The sequence below is a fragment of the Rhamphochromis longiceps genome, unplaced genomic scaffold (assembly GCF_057381845.1).
Source record: "Rhamphochromis longiceps isolate RC_006_pf unplaced genomic scaffold, R_longiceps_female_GT1.1 unmapped_scaffold_4, whole genome shotgun sequence".
Lineage (NCBI taxonomy): Eukaryota > Metazoa > Chordata > Actinopteri > Cichliformes > Cichlidae > Rhamphochromis > Rhamphochromis longiceps.
Window position 1 is genome coordinate 1,669,705 of NW_028187224.1, and position 27,239 is coordinate 1,696,943.

Below are 27,239 nucleotides of genomic sequence, written 5' to 3' on the forward strand. Positions count from 1 at the left end.
ATATTTGTTTTACCAAATGGACAATTGCTGTTGACAAAACTTGACTCTGAGAAAAAAAAACTCTTTCCCACAGAGGGGAATAAACTTATTCGAATATGAGCTTTTTTCCACTAAGACTTGTTTTATGGGGAGATGTACGAAATTATTTACCGGGTTACAAGCAATGATAATATCGGATGTTGACTCCTCAGCGTCATCATTTTCTATCTATTGAGAAATCCCATTGTAAAAGTAATGAAGAAAAAAACTATTCTGCCGTCTCACTCCTCCTTGACCCGCGGGGTGTGTGTGTGTGTGTGTGTGTGTGTGTGTGTGTGTGTGTGTGTGTGTGTGATCGGCGGCGTTGTTTGAACGGAATGCTGACATAATATTCACGGATTCTTCCTCGCGATTGGTAGAACTGTCACAGTAGGGGCTGAGTAGATATCGACTCCCCTCCCGTTTCTTCTCTCATTTTATCCTAGTCTAGCGAAGCATCTGTTTTTCGCATCTTTCTCTTGACAATACCAATAGTTAGAGAGGGTTGGTTTTTTTTTTTGATTGCCTTCTTGCGAACGCCGTCTGTTTTCCACATTCTGCAACGGTAAAATACGACTTTGAGACGGGTATTTGTTTTACCAAATGGACAATTGCTGTTGACAAAACTCGCCTCATGGTTGACTCTTTCCCACAGAGGGGGGTGCTTTAATAAACTTATTCGAATATGAGCTTTTTTCCCCGCTAAGACTTGTTTTATGGGGAGATGTACGAAACCGGGTTACAAGCAATGATAATATCGGATGTTGACTCCTCAGCGTCATCATTTTCTATCTATTGAGAAAACTTATTGTTAAAGTATTGAAGAAAAAAACTCCTCCTTGGCCCGCGGGGTGGGGGTGGGTGTGTGTGTGTGTGTGTGTGTGTGTGTGTGTGTGTGTGTGTGTGTGTGTGTGTGTGTGTGTGTGTGTGTGTGAAACAAGATCGCCTGTCGCTGGTTTGTTTTTTCAGTCTCTCAAAAGGAAAAGTAGTATTCACTAAGGGATAGTTATCCGTTTTTTACACATAGGCAGCCTGTAGGTTACAAGCGGATAGAAAGTTCTTCTTTTCATCACAAGCTATGGTGTATCTTAAAGGGTTTTTTTTGTTGTTTTTTACTGCGTCTGTATTATAGGAAAATAAAATTACTATTGAAATCTCTACAGGAAGTCACTCTTTATTTCCATTACAAACGCCGGTGCAGCTTAAGAAAGTAAAATTACATCCGCTCTGTCTCTCTATACATCACAGAATCAGCTGCTGCATCACCGCTGTGCTTAGGGAACATGACGCAACAGGTCTGAAAATGACTAGACACTTCCGGAGTATTTCCGGTAGGGTCATAAGGTCCGGATCGAGATTGAATATGTCATATTCAAAACCTTCTTCTTTGGGAGAGCAGATCTCATCGGACACAGGAACGCTGCAGAAGGAAATCCATCTTGTGTCTGTGCCTTAGAAATTGTGACGGACTCCTCTCTCTGCTTTTTTATTCCCCTCCAACAGATGGCGCGCTTCCGGAGGTTTCCCCCTCCCTCTAAAAACTTTTTTTCCCAACAACAGATGACGCGCTTCCGGGTTCACCCCTCCTTTTTCAGGATGCAATTCGACACGGTTAGCAACAGATGGCGCGCTTCCGGGGTTCGCCCCCCTTTCTCAGGATATAATTCGTCACGCGGGGGGTTTCCCACCCCCCCCCCCCCCCCCTTCTCCGGATACGATTCGTCACGCTCATTACACGCTTCCGGGGGGGAGGGGCGGGAGGTCAAAAGGTCGTGATTAGGGCCATCAATCACTTCGGATCAAATTTTGTCATAAGCTGTATGGGATTAACTCTCTCACACCTTGTGCTTTTGGGCACTCCAGTGATGTTGCAGCTCTGAAATATGGCCAAACTGGTGGCAAGTGGCATCTTGGCAGCTGCACGTTTGACTTTTCTCAGTTCATGGGCAGTTATTTTGCGCCTTGGTTTTTCCACACGCTTCTTGAGACCCTGTTGACTATTTTGAATGAAACGCTTGATTGTTCGATGATCACGCTTCAGAAGCTTTGCAATTTTGAGACTGCTGCATCCCTCTGCAAGATATCTCACTACTATTGACTTTTCTGAGCCTGTCAAGTCCTTCTTTTGACCCATTTTGCCAAAGGAAAGGACGTTGCCTAATAATTATGCACACCTGATATAGGGTGTTGATGTCATTAGACCACACCCCTTCTCATTACAGAGATGCACATCACCTAATATGCTTAATTGGTAGTAGGCTTTCGAGCCTATACAGCTTGGAGTCAGACAACATGCATGAAGAGGATGAAGTGGACAAAATACTCATTTGCCTAATAATTCTGCACTCCCTGTATACGATCCGCATGAAACTTAACTACTTAACACGTCTCAGTTCTTATTGAGATGATGTGATACAGTCTAGTAAGAGTGGTTCGCTGCCAGATGACTCACAATTACACAAGATCAGGTGAGATTTCAGACCGAGGGAAAATCACTGGGGTGATCGCAGGAAGAGGCAGAAAAGCACAGACGTGCTGGACCTCACAGTCATTTGGAAAAGGTAAGAATGAATCTGTCTTCATTCATCTACATGGAAATATATCACCAACAAACAAACCAATAATACAACCAAATCACTCCCAGTTCAAGACTTTGGTTATTTACAACATTTGAAACATACTGTGTAGCTCAGTCGAAACAGCCCAAGGCCAAGTGAAAGTGCTGAGAGGGAAAAGATCATGATTAACGATTTATTTAAACTCATAACTGGGGGCAGCAGCTGAGCTTTGTGAGCTGCAGCTTAAAACATGTAACCATGCTTTCAGTGTTGCAAATTTCCTGTTACTAGCTAGGTCAAATCCAAATTTAGTGTGCAGGTCATAAGATCATATAGAGGCAAAATCCTGATACATCATGAATCATTTTTACGTTTTAGTTGTAATAATTATATATTTCTTGTTCATTTTAGTTCTCATGTGGTCAAAAAGTCTAAGTCAAAATTCTCAGCATTTTCAAATTACCATATTTTCACGACCATAAGGCGCACTTAAAAGTCTTAGATTTTCTTCAAAAAGTACGGCGCGCCCTATAGCGCAGTGCGCCCTATGTGTTGTAAGGAGGACGTAGTAGAGAACACCATGAGAACGTTAAAGGGTGAAGTGTGGGCGTTGATCGTATATACCGGGACAATCGCACATACCTGTATAAAAGAACAGGTATGTGCGTTATGCAGGACATCGTTGTTTTAACAACCCTGAAAATGGCAAAGAGACACGCTTACGAAGCACAGTTTAAACTGAAGGCCATCAGCTACGCGGAGGAACATGGAAATCGAGCAGCGGCGAGAGAATTTAAGATTAACGAATCGATGGTTTGCAAGTGGAGGAAGCTGGAAAACAAGCTCCGACAGGTCAAGAAGACGCAGCTGAGTTTCCGCGGACATAAGGCGATCATCGAGCAAAGAACGAGCGGGAGAAGCGTTTCGACGGTCACCATTCGGCTAAAAGCAGTTTCACTTTCACTTTTTATGAAACGGTGCCATTTTTCCATCCGGACCAGGACTACGGTAGCGCAGCAACTTCCAGCGGATTATAAGGAAAAGCTGGCCGTCTTCCGCTCCTACTGCAGCAAACACATCGGCGACAAAAACATCCAGCCCAGCCACATCACAAATATGGACGAGGTCCCGCTCACTTTCGACATCCCGGTGAGTCACACTGTGGAGAAGAAGGGGACCAGCACGGTAGCGATACGCACAACGGGGCACGAAATGTCTTCTTTTACTGTTGTGCTTGGCTGCCATGCTAATGGACAGAAACTGCCGCCTATGGTGATTTTTAAGCGAAAGACTTTGCCTAAAGAGAAGTTTCCAGCAGGAATCATCATTAAGGCAAATGAAAAGGGCTGGATGGATGAGGAAATGATGAAAGAGTGGCTGAGGGAGGTGTATGTAAGGAGACCAGGTGGTTTTTTTCCACGCATCACCATCGCTCTTAATCTGTGACTCTATGCGTGCCCATCTCACAGCCGATGTGAAAAAACTTGTGAAGCAAATGAACTGTGAGCTTGCTGTCATTCCGGGAGGCCTGACAAAGGAACTCCAACCGCTGGACATCGGTGTGAACCGCCCGTTCAAAGTAAGGCTGCGAGCGGCCTGGGAGCGATGGATGACCGGTGGAGACCACAGTTTCACCAAGAGTGGAAGGCAGCGCCGGGCGAGTTACGCCACAATTTGCCAATGGATTGTAGATGCTTGGGCTAACATGTCTGCTGGCACTGTTGTTCGAGCTTTCGCAAAAGCCGGCATCGTTTCCGAGGAGCCGCACGGCACGGAAAGTGACTCTGACAGTGAAGAAAGTGAACCTGGCATGTTTGATGGAGATTTAGCGCAGCTGTTCAATTCAGACACAGAGGATGAGGACTTCGATGGGTTTGATTGATGATAAAAATGTGAGTACCAAACTTTGTTTTGCTCCTGCTTTATTTTTAAATACGCACACTTGTATGCTTGTGTGTTGTTGATGATGACGATTACCGGCAATAGAAATGTGAGTAAGGTACCGAACTCAGGTTTGCTCCCGCTTTATTTTTAAATACGCATATGGTACTTGTATGCGCCCTATGATCCAGTGCGCCTTATGTGTGTGTTAAATACAGTAATGGCACACATAACTGAGACTGCGCCTTTTAGCACAGTGCGCCTTATGGTCGTGAAAATACGGTAGAGCTTCTTAATTTATATAGATAATTTTAATATTCTACTTCTCAGAAATAATTTACAATTTCCAGCTGTGAATTCCATCTTATTTACATTTTTTAACATTATATACTAGATGGGACTTGATGAAATGACCAATATAGATATATGCCCAGTAGCAGAATATCTTGTAATTATGTTTTACTCCCCTCTGGTGGCCAAATTAAACACGAGGCGATCGTGGCTCAAGAGTTGGCAGTTCGTCTTGTAATCGGAAGGTTGCCGGTTCGAGCCCGGCTCGGACAGTCTCGGTTGTTGTGTCCTTGGGCGAGACACTTCACCTACCGGTGTTGGCCAGAAGGGCCGATGGCGCGATATGGCAGCCTCGCTTATGTAAGTGCGCCCCAGGGCATCTGACAAGGATGCCTCCTTAATGATTTATTTTTAACTTAAATCACTGCAAATATTTGAGAACATTTTATCATTAACGATGCCATGATTGATTCTGTTAGATCTTTATTGACAGAATGTGTTTGGAAAGGAAAATCCCTTCACATGTTTTCCGCAGCAATAGCACTTATGTTAACTCTGAGTCTGAATAAAGTGCACAAACAGATTAGAAAAAATCGCTCTTATGAATCGGGTGTGCCAAGACTCCATTGTTTTACAGTCTGCAGCTTTCAGAAAAACACAATAGCTTTGATTGAAAGAATCTTGGAGTCCAAAGATTCCAAAGGACTGAACATTTCAGTTCACCCAGGTCACTTTCAACAGACAACCTCCTTATCCCAGCAGTGACCGGACATTTTGTTAAGAATACCAATAGGAATTCTTGATATGTTTGTCATTAATTCATGCAGTCATAAGCAGTCATGCATGACTTCAGCATAACTATATGATTTGCATTCTTAATATAAAGTGTTAATATTTCTCCATCCAGGGGAAAAGTTTGGGAAAACCATGGACAGGTCACCAGTCTATCACAGGGCAAACACAGAGATAACCATTCATACTCACATTCACAACCACAGGCAACTTAGAATAGCCAGTAAACTTATCACATATGTTTTTGGACAGAGGGAAGAAGAAGAAGCCAGAGTATCAAGAGAAAACATAGCTGCTTCACAGAGTAAGGCCCCAGCAGAGCAGTGGAGCACAGAGCACCTTTGTTTTTATAGACGGCAATTTCATTTTTATCAGTGTAGGAGGAACATAGGCATGCACACATGCACACGAAGGTGACATGATGTCCAGTAATAGAAATAGTTTCACATGACTGTATACCAGAGATTATTGGTGTCTGTAAGGCATTTAAATGTGCACCATTGTGTAACCAAGGGCTGAAGAAGATCACTAACTTGTAAATTTGGTTGTGAATGAAGCTGTTGAAACTGTGGAAAACCCCAAGGACAAAAAAAGTACATAATGGGAAGTTGACACTAAAAGTGATCTGTTAGGTAACTTTCTCGTACAACTAAACCCGCTTGTACAGATTTAATAACCTACCTTCTTTGAGTCATTTTCCTAAATGTGCTACTGCATGGTAGCCAACACTGGTAAACTACAGAGACACCTAATGCTAATTACTACTAAGTGGTCAGATTAGTTATGACAGAAGCAGAGATGAGGAAACGTAGTCAACGTTTTTCTAACACTGCTGTTACATAATATTAACCATGTCTTCAGTATTAAAACTAGATTCATGTTTGTCCCAGTGAAGGTCCTAAATATTCAGAGAGTAAGGCCAAATGACATGTATGTGGTCATTTAGGCTGGAAGACTTTTGTGTAACTTTAGTATGTAGATTTGTTTCATTTCACAAACTTATTTAATTTAGTGTTACAGAAACTTCACACTGTCATTTTCTAGCCTAATATTGTGTTTATTTTGGACCATTATAACTTTCCATTTCTACAACCTTCAGCTGCTTAATTTTGTTTCTTCTTTTTAAATTCATTAAAGATGGGGTATAATCATTCCACCCTGGAAAAAGAAAAATGTAAAGAAATCATTAAAAACTCCAAATTACTACGATATTCATGCCCATTCATGCCGATGAGTTTAAATTTCAGACCACAACCATACCTCTTTGTCATGACTGTTGTCATGTTGTCATGTTTTGGAAAGCAGGACCCAATTGCAGGACCTTCTGAGTTGGCAACAATGAGTTTATTTACAGTCAAATAAAGAACAAGCAGTGCAAACAGTCCACGGTGTCTTATTTCTTCCTTGTCGATTTCCCAGAGCTCCCATGCACTGAATCCTTCCTGTGGTCCTTGGTGACCAACACTTTGAGAACAGATTCGCCTTGGAGTGCTGCAGTTACTGACTGTGTCCCCCAACAACCCAGCATTGACTGAAGCTCAGCTCAGCCACTCAGTTAAGCCTCTTTTGTGGTTCAGTGTTTAATGTTTAAACTGTTTATGGCTGCAGAGACGCCCACAGTCAGGCTGTTGTTGTGGAAGTTTTCCATTAAACAAAGCCTGAAGATGAGCGGTGAGCGGTAGCTAACATTCTTTAATCAAACACAAAGAAAAACCCAGCTTGTGAAGAGCCTGCATGATCGCAGGGCAGACAGGCAGCAGAGTCTCACCAGCCTAGCATGGCTCTCACTTAAACACCTCCTTCAGCAACAAAAGGCAGTACACAGCTGTTTCACACCTTAAGCTTCACACTCTCTTGCTACCTCCCAGAGTCCTCGAAGAGACAAAAGACTCTTCCTGTGGAGCTGTCTGCTTCCCCCAACTTCCTTACTACACCCCCACCATCTGTCTAACTGTATGAGTGTGAGACATGTTAAAATCCAGTGGCACCAAGGCATCATACAATAAAATAATGTGATTAATACATAAATAAAAGAAATTCCAATACACTGTCTACTGTTGAATTGTTATATACAGTGCAGCAGCTGACCGTTGACCTGAGAGCTTCAGACTCATTGCTGGTGTGAAGTGTTTAATGCTTATCTATTGAAGCTTGCAGACACACCCACATTATCTTATTCGTTCTCAGGGTTGTTTAGAGTGTTGGAGCAGAAACCTGCTGCAGGTTAATTATTGATCAAATTAATATCACATAAGGTGCAGCAGCTGACCTTTGACCTGTGAGCTTCAGCCTCTTTGCTGGTGTGAAGTGTTTAGTGTGACTTCAGCCTGCAGACACAGAGGACTGATGACGGAGAAGAAGCAGAGGATTTTCTCTGTTTCTACACAGACCTGGTCCAGACAGCAGAGAGCTGCAGAGTGAAGACGTTCAAGAGAAGATGAAGCTGAGTAAGTTCAACGTCCTCTTTGAATCCTGGATCAGGAAGTGAAGCCGGTGAGTGTTTGGTGTTTAAATAAGGTTTCTGTCTTTGACTCAGCCTGCTGTCACTTTGGTTTAGAGAGAAAAATAGGTTTCAGATTAACTGGTGTTCCTGCTGCTCCAGCACTAAAGGACAGTATAGGTGACCGCGCTGATGCCTGTTCATAATTTACCAAAGCTAATTGATTGATTGATGCCATGCCAGCGCCATCTTACCCTTCGGACCATACATACATTACACCAGGGGTGTCAAACTCAAATACACAGTGGGCCAAAATTCAAAACTGGAACAAAGTCATGGGCTAACATTAATATTTATTGAAAAAAAAATCTTCCTCCAGATATAAGAATGAATCTTTTCTTATGGACTCAAATAAGTTTTGCTGGAAAACTGAATATGGAACAAGCAAAGCTTAATACTAAACAATATATATATTAGCTGTATAATACCAGTAGGCCAGCTCTAATAGTAATTTGGTATGGCTTCGCGGGCCAAATGTAATTAGGCTGTGGGCCAAATGTGGCCCGCGGGCCAGAGTTTGACACCTATGCATTACACAAACATCACATGGGGAAGACAGGTCAGAGAGGTATGACAATGGAAAATGCACAACATGAGGAAAGACGAGGAGAAAAAATAACTCCCCCCAGACTGAGCTCTAATAAACTAACTGAGCACTAATAAATGTTCTTGTTGTCAGAGGTAAACAGAGGTGACAGGAGCAGATAATAAGGATTAAATATATGCTGAGTAACTAAATGCTGCTAGGCTATGACCTAACTCCCATCACGTCATTTCTTTGACCTTTAACATGAGCTAGCAGAGCAGCTAGCAGAGCAGCTAGCAGAGTAGCTCCTGAGGAAAGACAATAAAGACAAAGCACAAATATAAATATCACACACGTAACTTATAACAGCTGTATAATATTGTTATATCATTTAGTAACATTACTGCATGCTGTATTATCCTGGCATTTGATGGCTCACCTGGTCTTGCTCCACAATCGGTGTCCCCCTTATTCTCATGCAAAGCTCTGTAGTGCCTAAACATGGATGAGGTGTTGTTGTTATATCCCAGCTCCCTGGCACATAGCAAACACTTCACCTTGTACAAAAGTACAGACAGTTACACTCGGCCTGCACCCTCCACCCTCTGTGACTGGCTACACTCGGCCTGCACCCTCCACCCTCTGTGACTGGCTACACTCGACCTGCGCCCTCCACCCTCTGTGACTGGCTACACTCGACCTGCGCCCTCCACCCTCTGTGACTGGCTACACTCGGCCTGCGCCCTCCACCCTCCAACCTCTGTGACTGGCTACACTCGGCCTGCACCCTCCACCCTCTGTGACTGGCTACACTCGGCCTGCACCCTCCACCCTCTGTGACTGGCTACACTCGGCCTGCACCCTCCACCCTCTGTGACTGGCTACAGGGCTTTTTGACTGGCAGACAAACACTGGTGTCCCACAGGGTTGTGTCCTCAGCCCCATCCTCTACACCCTGGTCACCCATGACTGTGTCGCCTCCAACAAAGACAACATCATTTTGAAGTTCACGGATGACACTGCAGTGATCGGTCGCATCACTGGAGAGGACGACGTGGCTTATAGGAGAGAGGAGGCTGGTCTGGGGTCACGGTGTGAGGACAACAACCTCACCCTCAACACTGATAAGACAAAGGAGATGATAGTGGACACGAGGAAGAAGAAGAGGCCTCACCAGCCGCTGTTTACCCGGGAGCGTGAAGTGGAGAGGGTGAGCAGCAGTACCTGGGCATCCACATCAGTGAGGACCTCACCTGATGTACTGCTGCTCATTCCTGTGCAATATCCCCCCCCCCCCCCCCCGGCACATTCCTATTTAAGACTTTCTGTATTTAATCATTAGTGTGTACATATATTTATATATACACTGAACAAAAATATAAACGCAACACTTTTGTTTTTGCTCCCATTCCCCATGGGATGGACGTAGAGACCTAAAATTCATTCCAGATACACAATATAACCATCCCTCCCAAACAGTGGTCACAAATCAGTCCAAATGTGTGGTAGTGGGCACATCTGCTATATTGAGATAATCCATCCCACCTCACAGGTGTGCCACATCAGGATGCTGATCTGACATCATGAGTAGTGCACAGGTGTACCTCAGACTGCCCACAACAAAAGGCCACCCTGGAATGTGCAGTTTTGTCTCACAGCAAAATGCCACAGATGCCACAAGCAATGAGGGAGCGTGCAATTGGCATGCTGACAGCAGGAATGTCAACCAGATCTGTCGCCCGTGCATTGAATGTTCATTTCTCAACCATAAGCCGTCTCCACAGGCGTTTCAGAGAATATGGCAGCACATCCAACCGGCCTCACAACCGCAGACCTCGTGTAACCACACCAGCCCAGGACCTCCACATCCAGCAGGTTCACCTCCAAGATCGTCTGAGACCAGCCACCCAGACAGCTGCTGAAACAATTGGTTTGCACAACCAAACAATTTCTGCACAAACTGTCAGAAACCGTCTCAGGGACGCTCAACTGCATGCCCGTCGTCCTCATCGGGGTCTTGACCTGACTCCAGCTCGTCGCCGTAACAGACTTGTGTGGGCAAATGCTCACATTCGATGGCGTCTGGCACGTTGGAGAGGTGTGCGCTTCACGGATGAATCATGGTTCACATTGTTCAGGGCAGATGGCAGCTGAGAATGTCCCAGTTCTTGCATGGCCAGCATACTCACCGGACATGTCACCCATTGAGCATGTTCGGGATGTGCTTGACCGGCGTATACGACAGCGTGTACCAGTTCCCACGAATATCCAACAACCTCGCACAGCCATTGAAGTGGAGTGGACCAACATTCCACAGGCCACAATTGACAATCTGATAGACTCCATGCGACGATGTGTTGCACAGCATGAGGCAAATGGTGGTCACACCAGATACTGACCGGTTCTGGGTCCCCAGACCCCCAATAGCGCAAAAAACTGCACATTCCAGGGTGGCCTTTTGTTGTGGGCAGTCTGAGGTACACCTGTGCACTACTCATGATGTCAGACCAGCATCCTGATGTGGCACACCTGTGAGGTGGGATGGATTATCTCAATATAGCAGATGTGCCCACTACCACACATTTGGACTGATTTGTGACCACTGTTTGGGAGGGATGGTTATATTGTGTATCTGGAATGAATTTTAGGTCTCTACGTCCATCCCATGGGGAATGGGAGCAGTAACAAAGGTGTTGCGTTTATATTTTTGTTCAGTGTATTTTCTATCCTCATTTTTATGTTTTTATTTATTCTTATCTTGTTCTTTTAACCCTTATCTAACTTGGCATTCTGCATGCTCTTTCTTCTGTACATATGACAATAAATGCTTTGAATCTTGAATCTTTGAATCTTGAATCTGTTCACATCTGTATGTTTCAGCTTTGTCCTTCAGTCACAACCTGGTGCATCTTCATCTTAACTTCCTGCTTCTATCATGGTTAAAGCTGATGAATCCTCTGGAGATCAAACACTGATGGTGTTATTGGAGCTGAGTGAAGTTTGATGGCTTTATTATCCACGCTGTGACACATGGCAGCTGTCAGAACACATGAAGTCAAATCAAATCAAATCAAATCACTTTTATTGTCACATCACATGTGCAGGTACATTTGGTACAGCACATGTGAGTGAAATTCTTGTGTGCGAGCCTCACAAGCAACAGAGTTGTGCAAAATACAATAATGTAAACAAGCAAAATACAAGAATGGCTACATCTGAAACTAATAAATATATGTACAATATATAATAGTATACTGTATGCATTTCTGGATGCGCATACTAAATATTTTCCTACGTGTGTGTGTGTGTACACATGTTTTACTAATTAAATAGAGTAAACAATAAATAAAATATATAAAAATATACAGAGTTGAGACATCAGCAGGTGTGTTTAAATTCAGTTTAAATTCAGGGACACGGAGCCCCTGTTGATCCTCTACTGAATCACACGAGCCACGGTGTGAGAACGGGTGTGGGTCTCAATCAGCCAAGGTTTTGGGTGAACCCATTGTGAGATCTAGCCCCACGCTATCATGTGATTTCCTGTGATCAAATGTCCCAGGATGTGAGTGGGCATTAAGGTGTCCATGTCCCTCTTTGGTGACGCTCCCATAGGGCTTAAAATCTGGGACTCTCCACCATTTGACCTTCGAACTGAAAAAGCTTCTCGGATGAAGGTGGAACGTCTTCCTGCCATCTTCAGAAGTTTTCTGATGACTCTGCGGTGGTTGGATGCATCAGCAGGGATGATGAGACAGAGTACCGGGCTGTGGTCGACTCCTTTGTCACGTGGTGTGAGCAGAATCATCTGCAGCTCAACGTGGCAAAGACCAAGGAACTGATCGTGGACTTCAGGAAGACCAGGAAACACTTGACCCCTGTTTCAATCCAGGGGGTCAGTGCTGACATTGTGGAGGACTATAAATACCTTGGAGTACACATTGACAATAAACTGGACTGGGCTAAAAACACCACAGCACTTTACAGGAAGGGCCAGAGTCGTCTCTATTTTTTGAGGCGACTGAGGTCCTTCAGCATCTGCCAGAAAATGCTGAGGATTTTCTATGAGTCTGTTGTGGCCAGTGCGATCCTCTATGCTGTTGCATGCTGGGGGAGCAGGCTGAGGGTCGCAGATGCCAACAGACTTAATAAACTAATCCGTAAGGCCAGCAATGTTGTGGGGATGGAGCTGGACTCCCTCAAGGTGGTGTCGGAGAGGCGGATGCTGTCCAAGATAAAGACAATGTTGGATAACACCTCCCACCCACTCCATGACATGCTGGTCAGTCACAGGAGCTCGTTCAGTGAGAGACTGAGATTACCGAAAAGCACCACTGAACGACACAGGAAATCATTCCTGCCTGTGGCCATCTCCCTGTACAACGCATCCACTTAACACACTGTTTGCTGCTACAACTACACATGTTTCTTTTCCAAATATTTATTTATAAGTGACTTATGTATGTATGTATGTATATATATGTATATATTGTACTATTCTTAGTTAGCGTATTGTCTGTCTTGTCTTAATGTTGGTTTAAAATGGAGCACTGTAACAAAAAATAATTTCCCCCAGGGATCAATAAAGTATTCTGATTCTGATTCTGATTCTGATTCTGATTCAAGCAACTTAAAGAAGTCCAGACGCTTTTCTTTCCAAGCTCCTTCAACAACACCATTCATAGAACAACTTCCAGCTTCTTTTGCTCGGCTACAGTTTGGATGGATTTGCATTTAAAGATGCAACAAGAAAAGATGGTTAGGGTCAGGAGGTCAAAGGTCAGACCTCCTGTGGGTCTGAGGGCGGCCTCACGTTGGAGGAGGATGAAGGAGTCTGACCTGAGCCAGTGTTTGACATGAACACATCAGCACTGCTGTCAGTGAGCCTAACGACAGCCGTTAGCATCATTTCAGTGTTTCAGTCATAAAAACACTTCCTGTCACTGTGGTGGTTACAGTGACATCATGCAGTTTGTGCTTTGACCTCCAGAGGGCGACAAATCAGCACAGACAGAGAGCTCCATTCAAACTTTGCTGCCATCAGGAATAATTCTTCAAATATAATCATCAGTGTTTGAGCAGTTATGATATCAGGGACAATCTAGACATGTGTGACAATACTGAACATGTCACATGACACACCTCAAACATCATGTGATCCACTCTCAGTCTGCACTTTCATTCATGACTTCAACAGGTTGAAATGAGCTTTGAAGAAACATCAGTTCAGTGCTGAAATATTTAAACGCTGCAGGAAGAAGAAAAACAAAGTGATGACGGATGTTTGTGCTTCAAACAGGAAAACCAGCAGAAATAAATCACAGCCTGCCAGAGGTTGGGGAATTTTCGAGGTTTATTTGAATGCAGCAAAGTGTTACGATGTTCCCGAGTGTCCTCAAACGCCGCCTTAGGCTCAAAGTTTACTTTCACTTCCTGAACTTCGTGGAGTGGAGCTTGTTGTTGGTGTGTGAAGAAACTGTAAGTTTGCTTTGTTTCCTCCTTTAACAGTTTGTCTTTAGGAACTTTACTGTTTGTTCAGCTCGTGTTTGATTTCTTCACACAACAAACTGTGTGTGTTTGTATTTCCGGTCTCTCCATTAAAGTCAGTGTGTAATGTTTCCTGGCTAACATCAGCTGTGTGCAGCTTAGTTCAGCACAAATCTGCCGCTCCATAGTTCACGGTAACGGACTCACAGCTGGACCAACGAGGCCGAGTGTGTCCGCCACTCTGAGCTACGTTCGTGTTTGTGTACTTGTAGTTTGTACTTTGAGTTCACTCAGAGCCCACAGAGGACGCAGCGTACGTGATGACGTCACAGCCCTTTACCTCCTTTACTGTCACTGTGATTAATATTTACACACGAGACACCTGCAGAGCTCTGACGCTAAGCTAGCACACAGCATGCTAACACTAAGCTAATGCTAAGCTAGCCAAGAACCCAGAGTGAGGTTAAAGCTGAGTAAACACTGACCCCAGACCAGCACCGTGATAAAGTGAGCTGCTGCTGCTGAACTTGAACAGGTAACAAAGTGATGAGCAGTCAGGCTGCAGGTTTCTACCTGTTCATGTTTCTACAGTAGAATCACTTTGAAGTGTCTTTGTGCTGTTTCATCTTTGATTTGTGTTCATAAACACTCAGAGAAACATCACGTGACCTCATCAGGATCTGTGTTGGTGTGTGGGGCTGTACCTCAGCTTTATGTTGTTACATGCTCATTTGTTCATTTTAACATCAAAGTAATGTTATGAGGAGTAATGAAGTAACGTACTCCATTACTTTTAATCAAAGTGTTCTGTGTAATATGTGTAATAATGACTGTTTTGAGTAATGACCAACACTGATCACAACAAAGAGGAAATGCCTCCAACATGCACAAACATTTGAGCCACAACATGCAGTTAATGTGCACAAATGTCTTTGATATGCTGCTCAGTGATGGTGGTGACTGTCAGAGCAGAGCTACTGAGAATCAATAAGTAATATCAATGATGGGATCAGAATCACTAAATTCTTCTCATCCCTGTCAGTATCATACATGTGCTGTATAATGTGATAAATGTAGAGGTGCTGGCTGTTCTCTCACTCTGCTGTTTAGCTGTAAAGGACGCCTCCCTGCCTTTGTCTCATTCATGACCTTTAATAGTCTCTTCTAACATGCAGAGATCTGTATGATCTGTTTCATAGAGTCTAACCAGCCTGTACAGGTAACAACAACAGTCACTGCATCACTGACACACAAACGTCATCTCTGTCAATAACAACATTCATACATGGAATAAAAACACATCAGTGGATCATTGCTGGAGCTGATGTTTGTGCTCCTGGTGCAAAGGCTCTCAGTTTCCTCCTTGAAATAACATCAGTGGTGGGTCAGCGACATGCTTTCTTTCCCTCTCAGGTTTAAATATCTGGGACTCTCCACCGTTTGGTTTTAGAGCTGAAGAAGCTTCTCAGATGAAACGTCTTCCAGAAACTTAAAGACGTCTCTTTTCTCTCCAAGCTCCTTAGATCACATGACCTGGATGACTGAACCTACAGACATATTGACCTGGTTTCATGGTCACATGACAGGTCAGAGGTCAGCGACTGTAACTCAGTTCCTCCTGTTAATGTGAACTCACTGAGTGTTTGTGGTTTACCTCTCAGACTGACTGAAGATGATGATGGAGGAAGAGGAGGACAGAGCAGAGTCTGCAGGGTCCAGCTGTCCGTCTGTGAGGAGTGACCGGTCCAAAGGTTATAATCCAGCCTTCAGTGGTGAACCTGGAGCAACGAGGTCAGAGAGCTGAACTCACTGAGTAACAGAAATAATTCTGCACTGACATTATAATCAGTGTTGACTCTGGTTGATTGTCTGACTGTGTTTGTGAGCTGAGAGGAAATGAAAATGAGTTTGTAACAAAAATCAGTTTTGTCCAGTTTTCCTGTAAAAAGCTGAACTCTAATCTAAGAGGATGTTACTGACAGGAAACAGCTGCATTATCTGCAGTCTGTGTGATCACAGCTGCTTCAATCATGTTTGTGTCTGCAGAGGTCAGAGGTCACAGTCTGCAGGGTCCAGCTGTCCGTCTGTGAGGAGTGACCGGTCCAAAGATTATAATCCATACTTCAGTGGTGAACCTGGAGCAACGAGGTCAGAGAGCTGTGATGACTCCTTTACATGTTTGTGTTTCCTGGATAAATATGACCTGAAACATCCTCAGATTGTTACAAAGATTCATTAAAAAGAAAACAATGAAAGAGAAAAGATCCAAATGTTCGACTTGGTCATTTGCTGTTTGAGGACAGTGATGCTCATATCTGTGGGGAAAGTGTGACCTGAGTGGGTTCATGTTTGTCTTTAAAGAACAGAGCTGCTCTGATTCTCTTTGTGTCTGATCTGTTAAACAGTCTGAGAGGTCACACAGAGACCCAGCAGCTAAAGCCTGGATCATACTGGCTGCTGTTACTCCATCAGGACAACACTGAACCACAGTGGTGTGGATGTAGTGGATAAATCCCACCATACTGATGCTCAGAGTTAACCACAGGGAACAAAACCAGATGTTACCTTCAGATTGTGACCTTTGGAGTGGACGATGCAGATTTCAATAGAGAATAAATGTTGTTGTTTTTCAGCTGTGAAGAAAGAATCTAATTTTCTGAACTTAAGAATTTATGATGCTGGAAACAACATGGAGACTATAACACAACATTTCCACTGTGTTCATAGAATGAATGTAAAACTGTCAGACATTCATTAAATATGCAAAATGTCCACAGAAGCATCAGAGGGTCAGACGTGAAGCACTCAGTGATTTTGATCAAATGACTCATCAGTTATTGATCTGTACTACACTGATCTACCACGTTAGTAAAGCTGGTGTTCTGGTGGTGGAGGGAGACTCGGATCATGTTCTGGTTTTGGAGCAGTGATCTGCTGATGGTTCAGTTTGATGAGCTTCTTCAAAATCATCCCTGACATCACCACTGAAAGGACGTCCATGAAAACAGACTGAAAATTACTGATATGTTCACAATCTGAGAGTTTAAAACTTGACAGACTTGATTCAGATGAAGTTATTTGAGCAGAAACTCCTGGATCTTTATCCTGTGTTGATCTAATCCTTCATGGTTCCTCCACAGAGTGGACCAGCAGAGCTCAGAGGTTCCCAGTGGTCAGTCTGCCCAGCAGCATCAAACACAGCTGGACTCCATATTTATGGTCTGTACATGTACAACAACTACTGTTACATCTGTTCTGTTCACAGTCATCTCCATGCTGCTCTTTGTAGACCAGTGGATCGTCAGTGTGTCCAACATGGATCTGATGTTTGGCTCCATGATTTCAGTCTGATTGGCTCATTCATAAATATTCTGTTCCAGCTGCTGGAGGACGACATCATTACTTTTGTGAAGAACGAGCTGAAGAAGATCCAGAAGGTTCTGAGTCCAGATTACCCAGAATGCTTAGAGAGTCAGAGGAGCAGCAGCAGAGAGGCATTTGTGAAGATCACAGTGGACTTCCTGAGGAGAATGAAGCAGGAGGAGCTGGCTGACCGTCTGCAGAGCAGTAAGAGGATTTATCTAAAGATTTAAGCTGCTGGATAAATGAACATTTTCCAGAGATGGAAGATGGAGCAACATGTTTTAAAGATTAGTTCTTTTTGGAATTGAGTGTTTATTTTTCTTCTCATTCAGAACTTCAAGCTGCAGTTTGTCACCGTAACCTTAAATCCACCCTGAAGAAGAAGTTCCAGTGTGTGTTTGAGGGCATCGCTAAAGCAGGAAACCCAACCCTCCTGAATCAGATCTACACAGAGCTCTACATCACAGAGGGAGGGACTGCAGAGGTCAATGAGGAACATGAGGTCAGACAGATTGAAACAGCATCCAGGAAACCAGACAGACCAGAAACAACCATCAGACAAGAAGACATCTTTAAAGCCTCACCTGGAAGAGACGAACCAATCAGAACAGTGCTGACAAAGGGAGTGGCTGGCATTGGGAAAACAGTCTTAACACAGAAATACAGCCTGGACTGGGCTGAAGACAAAGCCAACCAGGACATCCAGTTCATATTTCCATTCACTTTCAGAGAGCTGAATGTGCTGAAAGAGGAAAAGTTCAGCTTGGTGGGACTTGTTCATCACTTCTTTACTGAAACCAAAGAAGCAGGAATCTGCAGCTTTGAAGACTTCCAGGTTGTGTTCATCTTTGATGGTCTGGATGAGTGTCGACTTCCTCTGGACTTCCACAAAACTACAATCCTAACTGACCCTAGAAAGTCCACCTCAGTGGATGTGCTGCTGATAAACCTCATCAGGGGGAAACTGCTTCCCTCTGCTCGCCTCTGGATAACCACACGACCTGCAGCAGCCAATCAGATCCCTCCTGACTGTGTTGGCATGGTGACAGAGGTCAGAGGGTTCACTGACCCACAGAAGGAGGAGTACTTCAGGAAGAGATTCAGAGATGAGGAGCAGGCCAGCAGGATCATCTCCCACATCAAGACATCACGAAGCCTCCACATCATGTGTCACATCCCAGTCTTCTGCTGGATCACTGCTACAGTTCTGGAGGATGTGCTGGAAACCAGAGAGGGAGGACAGCTGCCCAAGACCCTGACTGAGATGTACATCCACTTCCTGGTGGTTCAGGCCAAAGTGAAGAAGGTCAAGTATGATGGAGGAGCTGAGACAGATCCACACTGGAGTCCAGAGAGCAGGACGATGATGGAGTCTCTGGGAAAACTGGCTTTTGATCAGCTGCAGAAAGGAAACCTGATCTTCTATGAATCAGACCTGACAGAGTGTGGCATCGATATCAGAGCAGCCTCAGTGTACTCAGGAGTGTTCACACAGATCTTTAAAGAGGAGAAACAACTGTACCAGGACAAGGTGTTCTGCTTCATCCATCTGAGTGTTCAGGAGTTTCTGGCTGCTCTTCATGTCCATCTGACCTTCATCAACTCTGGACTCAATCTGATGGAACAACAACAAACAAGAGGCTCTTGGTGGCCTTTCCAGTTTATGCTGTGGTTTAAACCATTTCCAGAGAAAATACATCTTTATCAGAGTGCTGTGAACAAGGCCTTACAGAGTCCAAATGGACACCTGGACTTGTTCCTCCGCTTCCTCCTGGGTCTTTCACTGCAGACCAATCAGACTCTCCTACGATGTCTGCTGACACAGACAGGAAGTAGCTCACAGACCAATCAGGAAACAGTCCAGTACATCAAGGAGAAGCTCAGTGAGAATCTGTCTGCAGAGAAAAGCATCAATCTGATCCACTGTCTGAATGAACTGAATGATCGTTCTCTAGTGGAGGAGATCCAACAGTCCCTCAGATCAGGACGTCTCTCCACAGATGAACTGTCTCCTGCTCAGTGGTCAGCTCTGGTCTTCATCTTACTGTCATCAGAAGAAGATCTGGATGTGTTTGACCTGAAGAAATACTCTGCTTCAGAGGAGGCTCTTCTGAGGCTGCTGCCAGTGGTCAAAGCCTCCAACAAAGCTCTGTGAGTAAATCTGTGATCATGTTTATTTTTAAAATGTTGATTAAAAGTGGTCATAGATTTCTTCCATGACAGATCCATGTCCTAAAACCATGAGACAGCGTAGTTGTATACTATAAAAGAAAAAAGGAGAACTTTTGACCACAATATTGTAACTTGAATGAACTTTTGATACAGCCTTTAAACATAAAATTTATGAACAGAATCGGTGACAAAGGGCAGCCCTGGTGGAGCCCATCACCCACCGGACTTATTACTATCCAACGTATTGCCGGCTATGCCAACCAAGCTCTTGCAATGGTTGTAAAAGGATCGAATGGCCATGAAATGTTTCTCAGTTTTATTATTTTCAGTCACATCTGTTTTTGATTATTAACTGAATATTTTAAAATTCAGGCTTTTTATGTTATACAAAACATCATATTTTCTTATGTCTTGTATTGATTCTGAAGGAATAGTTTTCATCAGTATCGCAGATACCAGCCTGAATTTTACTTTGTATTGGATCAGGAAGGAAATCAGTGGCATCACACATCACTTACAGCAACTTCAGCACCTCTTCATTTTAATAAACTGGGGGAGGTGCACCAAGATTCAGTATGAGATAAAGAATTATTTTTAACTGTAAGGTTGGAGAAATCTGTTGTTGGAAATTGGAAGAACGGGTCATCTTAAAAATCACTGCATTGTAGTTTTATTCAGGCCCCTTCAATCTGTGATCGCTGTTGCTTTGCATTGTAAATGCTACTATTACAAAAGTCACAAATATTAGTGTATGTGTGTGTTGTTGGGTAATAAACCAAAAGAACAGAATCTACCAGCACCTCACTGATTTCTGCTTAAAAACAACAAAAAAGCAATAAAGCTCTGATTTGTTTGGTTGATCTTGTCTCCCTTCCACCTTGATTTCAGACTGAGTGGTTGTAACCTGTCAGACAGAAGCTGTGAAGCTCTGTCCTCAGCCCTGAGCTCCCAGTCCTCCCATCTGACAGAGCTGGACCTGGGTAACAACAACCTGCAGGATTCAGGAGTGAAGCTTCTGTCTGCTGGGATGAAGACTCAATACTGCAAACTGGAAACGCTGAGGTCAGATCAAGCAATATCGATTTTTTTTTCATCAATTAACATCATTTAATCAATTTCATTTGGAAAAAATTTACATTGTGTGTATGTTTTGTTTTTTTAATGAATCCATGCAAGTCACAGTAAACTGCCACATTTGACTTTTGTAACATGAGGCAATAAGGATTCCAGCATGTCCTGGAAACATACATGCCAACCCTCCCGATTTTTCCGGGAGAATCCTGAATTTCAGTGCCCCTCCCGAAAATCTCCCGGAGCCACCATTCTCCTGGAATTCTCCTGATTTTCCACCAGGAAAACAAAATAGAAAAACCATATCCCAGAATTCATAGCGTGGCCCAGCTAATTCCAGTTTCCAACAATGGCTGCAGCTACTTAGTTTTAATATTGCTCTTATTACTCTTTCTGGGTCACAAAATAAACTTTTAACATATTTTCAGGCGAGAATGTCGTATGTTTTGTTTTTTTAATGAATCCATGCAAGTCACAGTAAACTGCCACATTTGTCTTTTGTAACATGAGGCAATAAGGATTCCAGCATGTCCTGAAACAGTGTTGAAATATTGTAAATGTAGTAGCTCCTCATGGCACCATGAATACTTTAACACAAGTGTTTCATGTCTTCTTGTCATCCTTTCTTCAGACTGAGTGGCTGTAACCTGTCAGACAGAAGCTGTGAAGCTCTGTCCTCAGTCCTGAGCTCCCAGTCCTCCCGTCTGACAGAGCTGGATCTGGGTAACAACAACCTGCAGGATTCAGGACTGAAGCTTCTGTTTTCTGCAGTGGAGAGTCCAAAGTGTACACTTGGGATTCTCAGGTCAGGATTCAGTCTTTTCTGATGATAATTTTAAAACCTGAGTCAGGTCGATAAATGGCTTACTCATTTACAACAGACATGATTTGTTAAATCACCTTATATATGTGTGCTTAAGTTCTGTGCTGCTCTGATTTATTGCCCGTGCTGTCTTTCAGTTCAGCTTTGTCGAGTCTCTGGTAGGATTTCTTTCACATGACCTGTGTAAAAACAAAACAGGAAACATATTAAGCTGAAGTAAGATGCACAATTTGAAAAATGGGGCACAAAAAATGTTGCTGCTTTCTGGAAAGTGCGTCTAAGAAGACCCAATGGAGAAAGTGAAGAGAAAAATCAAAGATTAAGAAGAAGAAAATGGCAGAGGCAGTTTCTCTTGGACTGCCTGCAGATGGGGTGAGACTCTAGAAACAGGGATGATTGGAGAAAATGTAAAGAGGCCAGGAGATGAATACTCTGGTGTTCTGGGGATAGTTCAAGGTTCAAGGCTCTTTATTTGTCACATGCATAGTTATACAAGTATAACACACAGTGAAATGTAGCCTGACACGCTCCTCGACATGTGCAAAAATTGGGGGGGGGGGGGGGGGTGTAGAGGAAGAACATTATATATATATATATATATATATATATATATATATATATATATATATATATATATATATATATATATATATATATATATATATATATATATATATATATATATATATATATATATATATATATATATATATATATATATATATATATATATATATATATATAAATAAACACCCAGCACGCCCCTGCGGGCGGTTTATCCTTCAAGCTCGGGTCCTCTACCAGAGGCCTGGGAGCTTGAGGGTCCTGCGCAGTATCTTAGCTGTTCCCAGGACTGCGCTCTTCTGGACAGAGATCTCCGATGTTATTCCCGGGATCTGCTGGAGCCACTCGCCTAGCTTGGGAGTCACCGCACCTAGTGCTCCGATTACCACGGGGACCACCATTACCTTCACCCTCCACATCCTCTCGAGCTCTTCTCTGAGCCCTTGGTATTTCTCCAGCTTCTCGTGTTCCTTCTTCCTGATATTGCTGTCATTCGGAACCACTACATCGATCACTACGGCCGTCTTCTTCTGTTTGTCTACCACCACTATGTCCGGTTGGTTAGCCACCACCATTTTGTCCGTCTGTATCTGGAAGTCCCACAGGATCTTAGCTCGGTCATTCTCCACCACCCTTGGGGGCATCTCCCATTTTGGCCTCGGGACTTCCAGGTTATACTCTGCACAGATGTTCTAGTCCGGCATCTCCTGGTGTAGGTGTCCTGAAGCGGGGGGAGAGCAATCCTGCAGCAGCGTTCTGCTGTACGGATCACTCTCTGGAGAGCTTTTTGGTCCTTCACACAGCTGTTCCCAAACCACGATGTCATGTTCTCTGTGAGGATGCTCTCCACAGCGCCTGTATAGAAAATCCTGAGGATCTTTGGAGAGACCCTGAACTTCCTCAGTTGTCGTAGGTGATACAGGCGCTGCCTAGCCTTTTTGGTCTGGACCTGAATGTGGGCAGCCCATGTCAGGTCTGAGGAGATGTGGACACCAAGATACTTGAAGGACTGCACCCTCTCCACTGGAGCTCCATTGATGATAATGGGCTTGTAGTCTCTGTGCTGACCCCTTCTGAAGTCCACCACCAGCTCCTTTGTCTTGCTGACGTTCAGCTGGAGGTGGTTGTCCTGGCACCACGATGCCAGATTCTTCACTTCATCCATGTAGGCCGCCTCATCGTTGTTGGAGATGGCACCCAACACCACTGTGTCGTCAGCAAACTTCACAATGGTGTTGGAGCCATGGGTGGCCACACAGTCTGAAGTGTAGAGGGAGTAGAGCAGTGGCGAGAGGACACATCCCTGAGGTGCTCCTGTGTTGATGGTGATGCTGTTGGAGAAGCACCTGCCCACCCTCACCACCTGAGTTCTGCCAGTGAGGAAGTCCAACACCCATGCACACAGACGGCTGTTAAGTCCCAGATCCCTGAGCTTTGTGAACAGTCTGCAGGGCACTATTGTGTTAAACGCTGAACTGTAATCAACAAACAGCATTCGCACATAGTTACCCTGTTTCTTGTCCACGTGGCTGAGAGTGGTGTGTAGGACGTGGGCGATGGCATTGTAACTCCCTCCAAGTTGAAAAACGAACACAAGGCGTTCTTGATTTACTGGCATTTATTGCACACGGGCGCCACCAACGATGCCACCAGAGATGCTGTAACGATGCCGTGAGAACTGTACAACAACATAAAATAATCAATTTCCACCGTACATTGTTCTCATAGAGAATAAACAATAAAGTACATTATTAAACAACATAAATGCTCACAATTTGACCTTTACAAAATGCTAACATATACACGTGGTTACCATAAATTCGCTCGCTCTATCACAAACAAACATCTTATTTTCTATCACAACATATACAAATTGCATACCTCATTGGCCGCATTAACTTGCAGGGGTTAATGAAAACGCTTCTTGTAGTGTCACTCTTTCCCATAGTCGGACACTCCGTTGCATGCGTCTACATGTCTCTACCACCACCAGAGAGAGACGAAAGCATGCTGCGCTCTACCGAGTGTAGCGTGTACCAGAATATACCGTCGACCTCAAACAACAGACTAAACATTGGTTCCACCCTGGAAACATTCTGTAAACCCTTTTTAAATGTATTTCCAACCAACAACATACATTACATCACACACATATATTAACAATAAAGTATTTCACTTATTCATTGTAACTTGAACCATAAAATTGTCTTAAATTGCATAAGTGCTGCTGACGGCAGCCACACTCCCACCAAATCATTAATGATTTTTCAACTGAACCTCGTTGTAAAGGCAAGTGTATACAGTCCCTTAGTCACATAAATCACAGAGACAAGAATTCTGAACTATTCAGCTTCAAGTAGGGTAACTGTTTTGTGGATAGGTCTTTCAAGATACACTGGCTTGTTAACTCTTTTTCCTTGGTCATCCAATGTCGCATCACTGATTAGCAACTCGAGTTTCCTAATGATTCCATCCTCACTAGGGTACACCTTGGTTACCTTGGCCAACTTCCACTCATTTCTGGGTAGACTATTGTCCATCAGCATCACAATGTCGTTGATCTTAGCATTTCTCCGTGCTTTGTACCATTTTCCTCTCTGCTGAAGATTCAGCAAGTATTCCCTTTTCCATCTGGTCCAGAATTCATTAGCCAGGTATTGCACCTTGCGCCATCTCTTGCGAAGATAAAGGTCTTCCTTCACAAACTCACCAGGTGGTGGTAAAACCACTGAAGACTTCATAGTCAGGATGTGATTCGGCGTAAGAGGCTGTGGACCAGTGGGATCGTTCAACAGGTGAGTTGTTAAGGGCCTACTATTTATGATCGCCATGACTTCATACAGGTAGGTACGCAAGGATGAAGTGTCAAGTCTTTTGGATGAATGATCCAGAATGGATGTCAAAACACTTCTAATCGTCCTAATCTGCCTTTCCCAGGCCCCACCCATATGGCTGGCAGATGCCGGGTTCATGACAAACTCACAACCTAGTTGTCTTAGGCTTTCTTGGTCCATTTTCTTTACAGATTCCAAGAACTCTCGTCTTGCTCCAACAAAGTTGGTACCCTGATCGGACCGAAGTTGTCGAACACTTCCTCGTATGGCGATAAAGGTTCGAAGAGCATTAATAAAGGCATCACTGGTCATGTCGTCAAGAAGCTCTATATGCACAGCACGAGAGCACAGACATGTGAATAGCAGACCATAGCGTTTAAGTTCCCTTCTTCCCTCCTTAACGTAAAACGGGCCGAAGCAGTCCATTCCACAATAGGAAAAAGGGGGCGATGCTTCAACTCTCTCACGCGGTAAATCTGCCATTCTTTGTACCTCAGCATTCCTTCTGAATTTCCTACATTTGACACACTTGTAGATGTAGGAAGACACTGCGTGACTACATCCCAATAGCCAAATGCCATTTGATCGCAGCTCATTCATCGTCATCCCACGTCCCTGGTGATGAACCCTTTGATGGAAGTGTTCAATCAGTAACTTTGATATGTGGGTTTTGTTTGGCAAGATCACTGGATGTTTGATGTGTGGGTGTAAATCTGCATGCTCCAGCCGACCTCCCACTCTTAACACACCCCTTTTATCCAAAAAGGGATTCAGTTTGTGCAGCCTATTTGCACGATCTCTTGTTGTTGTCTGCTTTGCTTTCAGATCTTTGATTTCTTCGGAAAACAGTTCGTTTTGGACAGTAGCTATGATGAAAAGCTCTGCCTCTTTCCTCTCCTCAAGACTGGTGACTTCGTTTGTTCTGCACATCAGACCCTTGAGCTCTTTGACACATCGCATGAGTCGTGCAATTGCTCTAACTAGCTTCGTCCAGTTTGAGAATCTTGAAAAATGATTAAGCAACGAATCTTCTGTGGTCAGTGTCTTATGGACAAAGATCTTGCGAAGTTCTGGGTCTTCAGCTCCCAACTCTCCCACCTTAAGGTCATCAGCGGGAAGTTTATCCCGCCAGATAAAATCTGGACCGGTGAACCAATTGGAAGTGATTAGTCCCTTTGCTGTCAGACCTCGTGATGCATGATCAGCAGGATTGTTCTCAGAAGCCACATATCTCCACTGGTCTGGATCGGAACCTTCTTGGATGCGCTGAATGCGATTTGCCACAAATATGTGAAACCTTCTCGCCTCGTTGTTGATGTATCCAAGAACAACCTTCGAGTCTGTCCAAAGGAATTCTTTGGCTTGAACTTCCAACTCCCTTTTAAGCAGGTCGCTCGTGCGCAGGGCAATAACTGCTGCTGATAGCTCAAGCCTGGGTACTGTGGTGACCTTTGTAGGAGTCACCCTGGCTTTGCCAATAACTAGAGAGCAGTGGACTTGGTTTGAAACGCTGATTGCTCTCAAGTAAGAACATTCACCGTACCCTTTAACACTCGCATCTGAGAAATGATGCAGCTCATATCTTTCAACTTTCTCAAAACCTTCTGGGAGATAACAGCGCTAAATTTTGATGTCAGCCAGGTTCTTTAAATCTAAAAGCCAAGACTCCCACCGTGGTTTGAGCTCTTCTGACAGTGGCTCATCCCATCCAACCTTGCCTTGACACATCTGTTGGAGTATTTGCTTTCCAACCAGAACAAATGGTGACACAAAGCCAAGAGGGTCATAGATGGATGCCACAGTTGATAAGACTCCTCTTCTAGAAAGTGGGCGTTCATCCACAATCACTCTGAAATGGAACTGGTCTGCAACAATGCACCATTTGATTCCCAGAGCTCTCTCAATTTGGGACTCACCAAGAACCAAGTCACGATTTCGTACCGAATCTGCACGTTCACTCTCTGGAATGGATGCAAGTACCTCATGATTGTTAGAAATGAATTTGTGAATTCGCAGTTTGCCAGCACTGCAGAGTTGCCTTGCTTCCTTTACCAACTTGATGGCTTCCTCCTTGGTTGCGACACTTGTGAGCCCATCGTCCACGTAAAAGTTTCGTTCAATGAACTGAATGGTCGTTTCACTGTAGTGACCATGTCCTTGGGCAGCAACATGTTTCAACCCAAAGTTTGCACAACCAGGGGAGGAGGCAGCTCCAAATAGGTGCACTCGCATACGATAGACTGATGGTTGAGCCTGGAAGTTTCCATCGTCCCACCAGAGAAATCTCAAGTAGTCCTGGTCCTCCGCTTTGACGTGAAACTGATGGAACATACGCTCGATATCGCACATTATAGCAACT

At 44.0% G+C, this 27,239-nt stretch overlaps 2 protein-coding genes across 2 annotated transcripts in view; both read left to right on the forward strand.

Annotated features, from left to right (window-relative positions):
• The window catches only part of LOC146640636 (protein NLRC3-like), a 225,103-nt gene extending 205,532 nt beyond the window's left edge, over positions 1-19,571 (forward strand). Inside the window, exons 2-7 of the mRNA XM_085399928.1 lie at positions 7,796-7,987; positions 15,715-15,844; positions 16,100-16,201; positions 17,194-17,272; positions 17,434-17,620; positions 17,749-19,571. Coding sequence (XP_085256054.1) covers positions 15,726-15,844; positions 16,100-16,201; positions 17,194-17,272; positions 17,434-17,620; positions 17,749-19,571 — 2,310 coding nt within the window. The 5' untranslated portion in view covers positions 7,796-7,987; positions 15,715-15,725. The remainder of the gene's footprint in view (positions 1-7,795; positions 7,988-15,714; positions 15,845-16,099; positions 16,202-17,193; positions 17,273-17,433; positions 17,621-17,748) is intronic.
• Positions 13,969-27,239, forward strand: part of LOC146640643 (NLR family CARD domain-containing protein 3-like) — a 133,891-nt gene continuing 120,620 nt past the window's right edge. The window contains exon 1 of the mRNA XM_085399943.1: positions 13,969-14,044. The gene's annotated coding sequence lies outside the window, so the exon portion shown is untranslated. The remainder of the gene's footprint in view (positions 14,045-27,239) is intronic.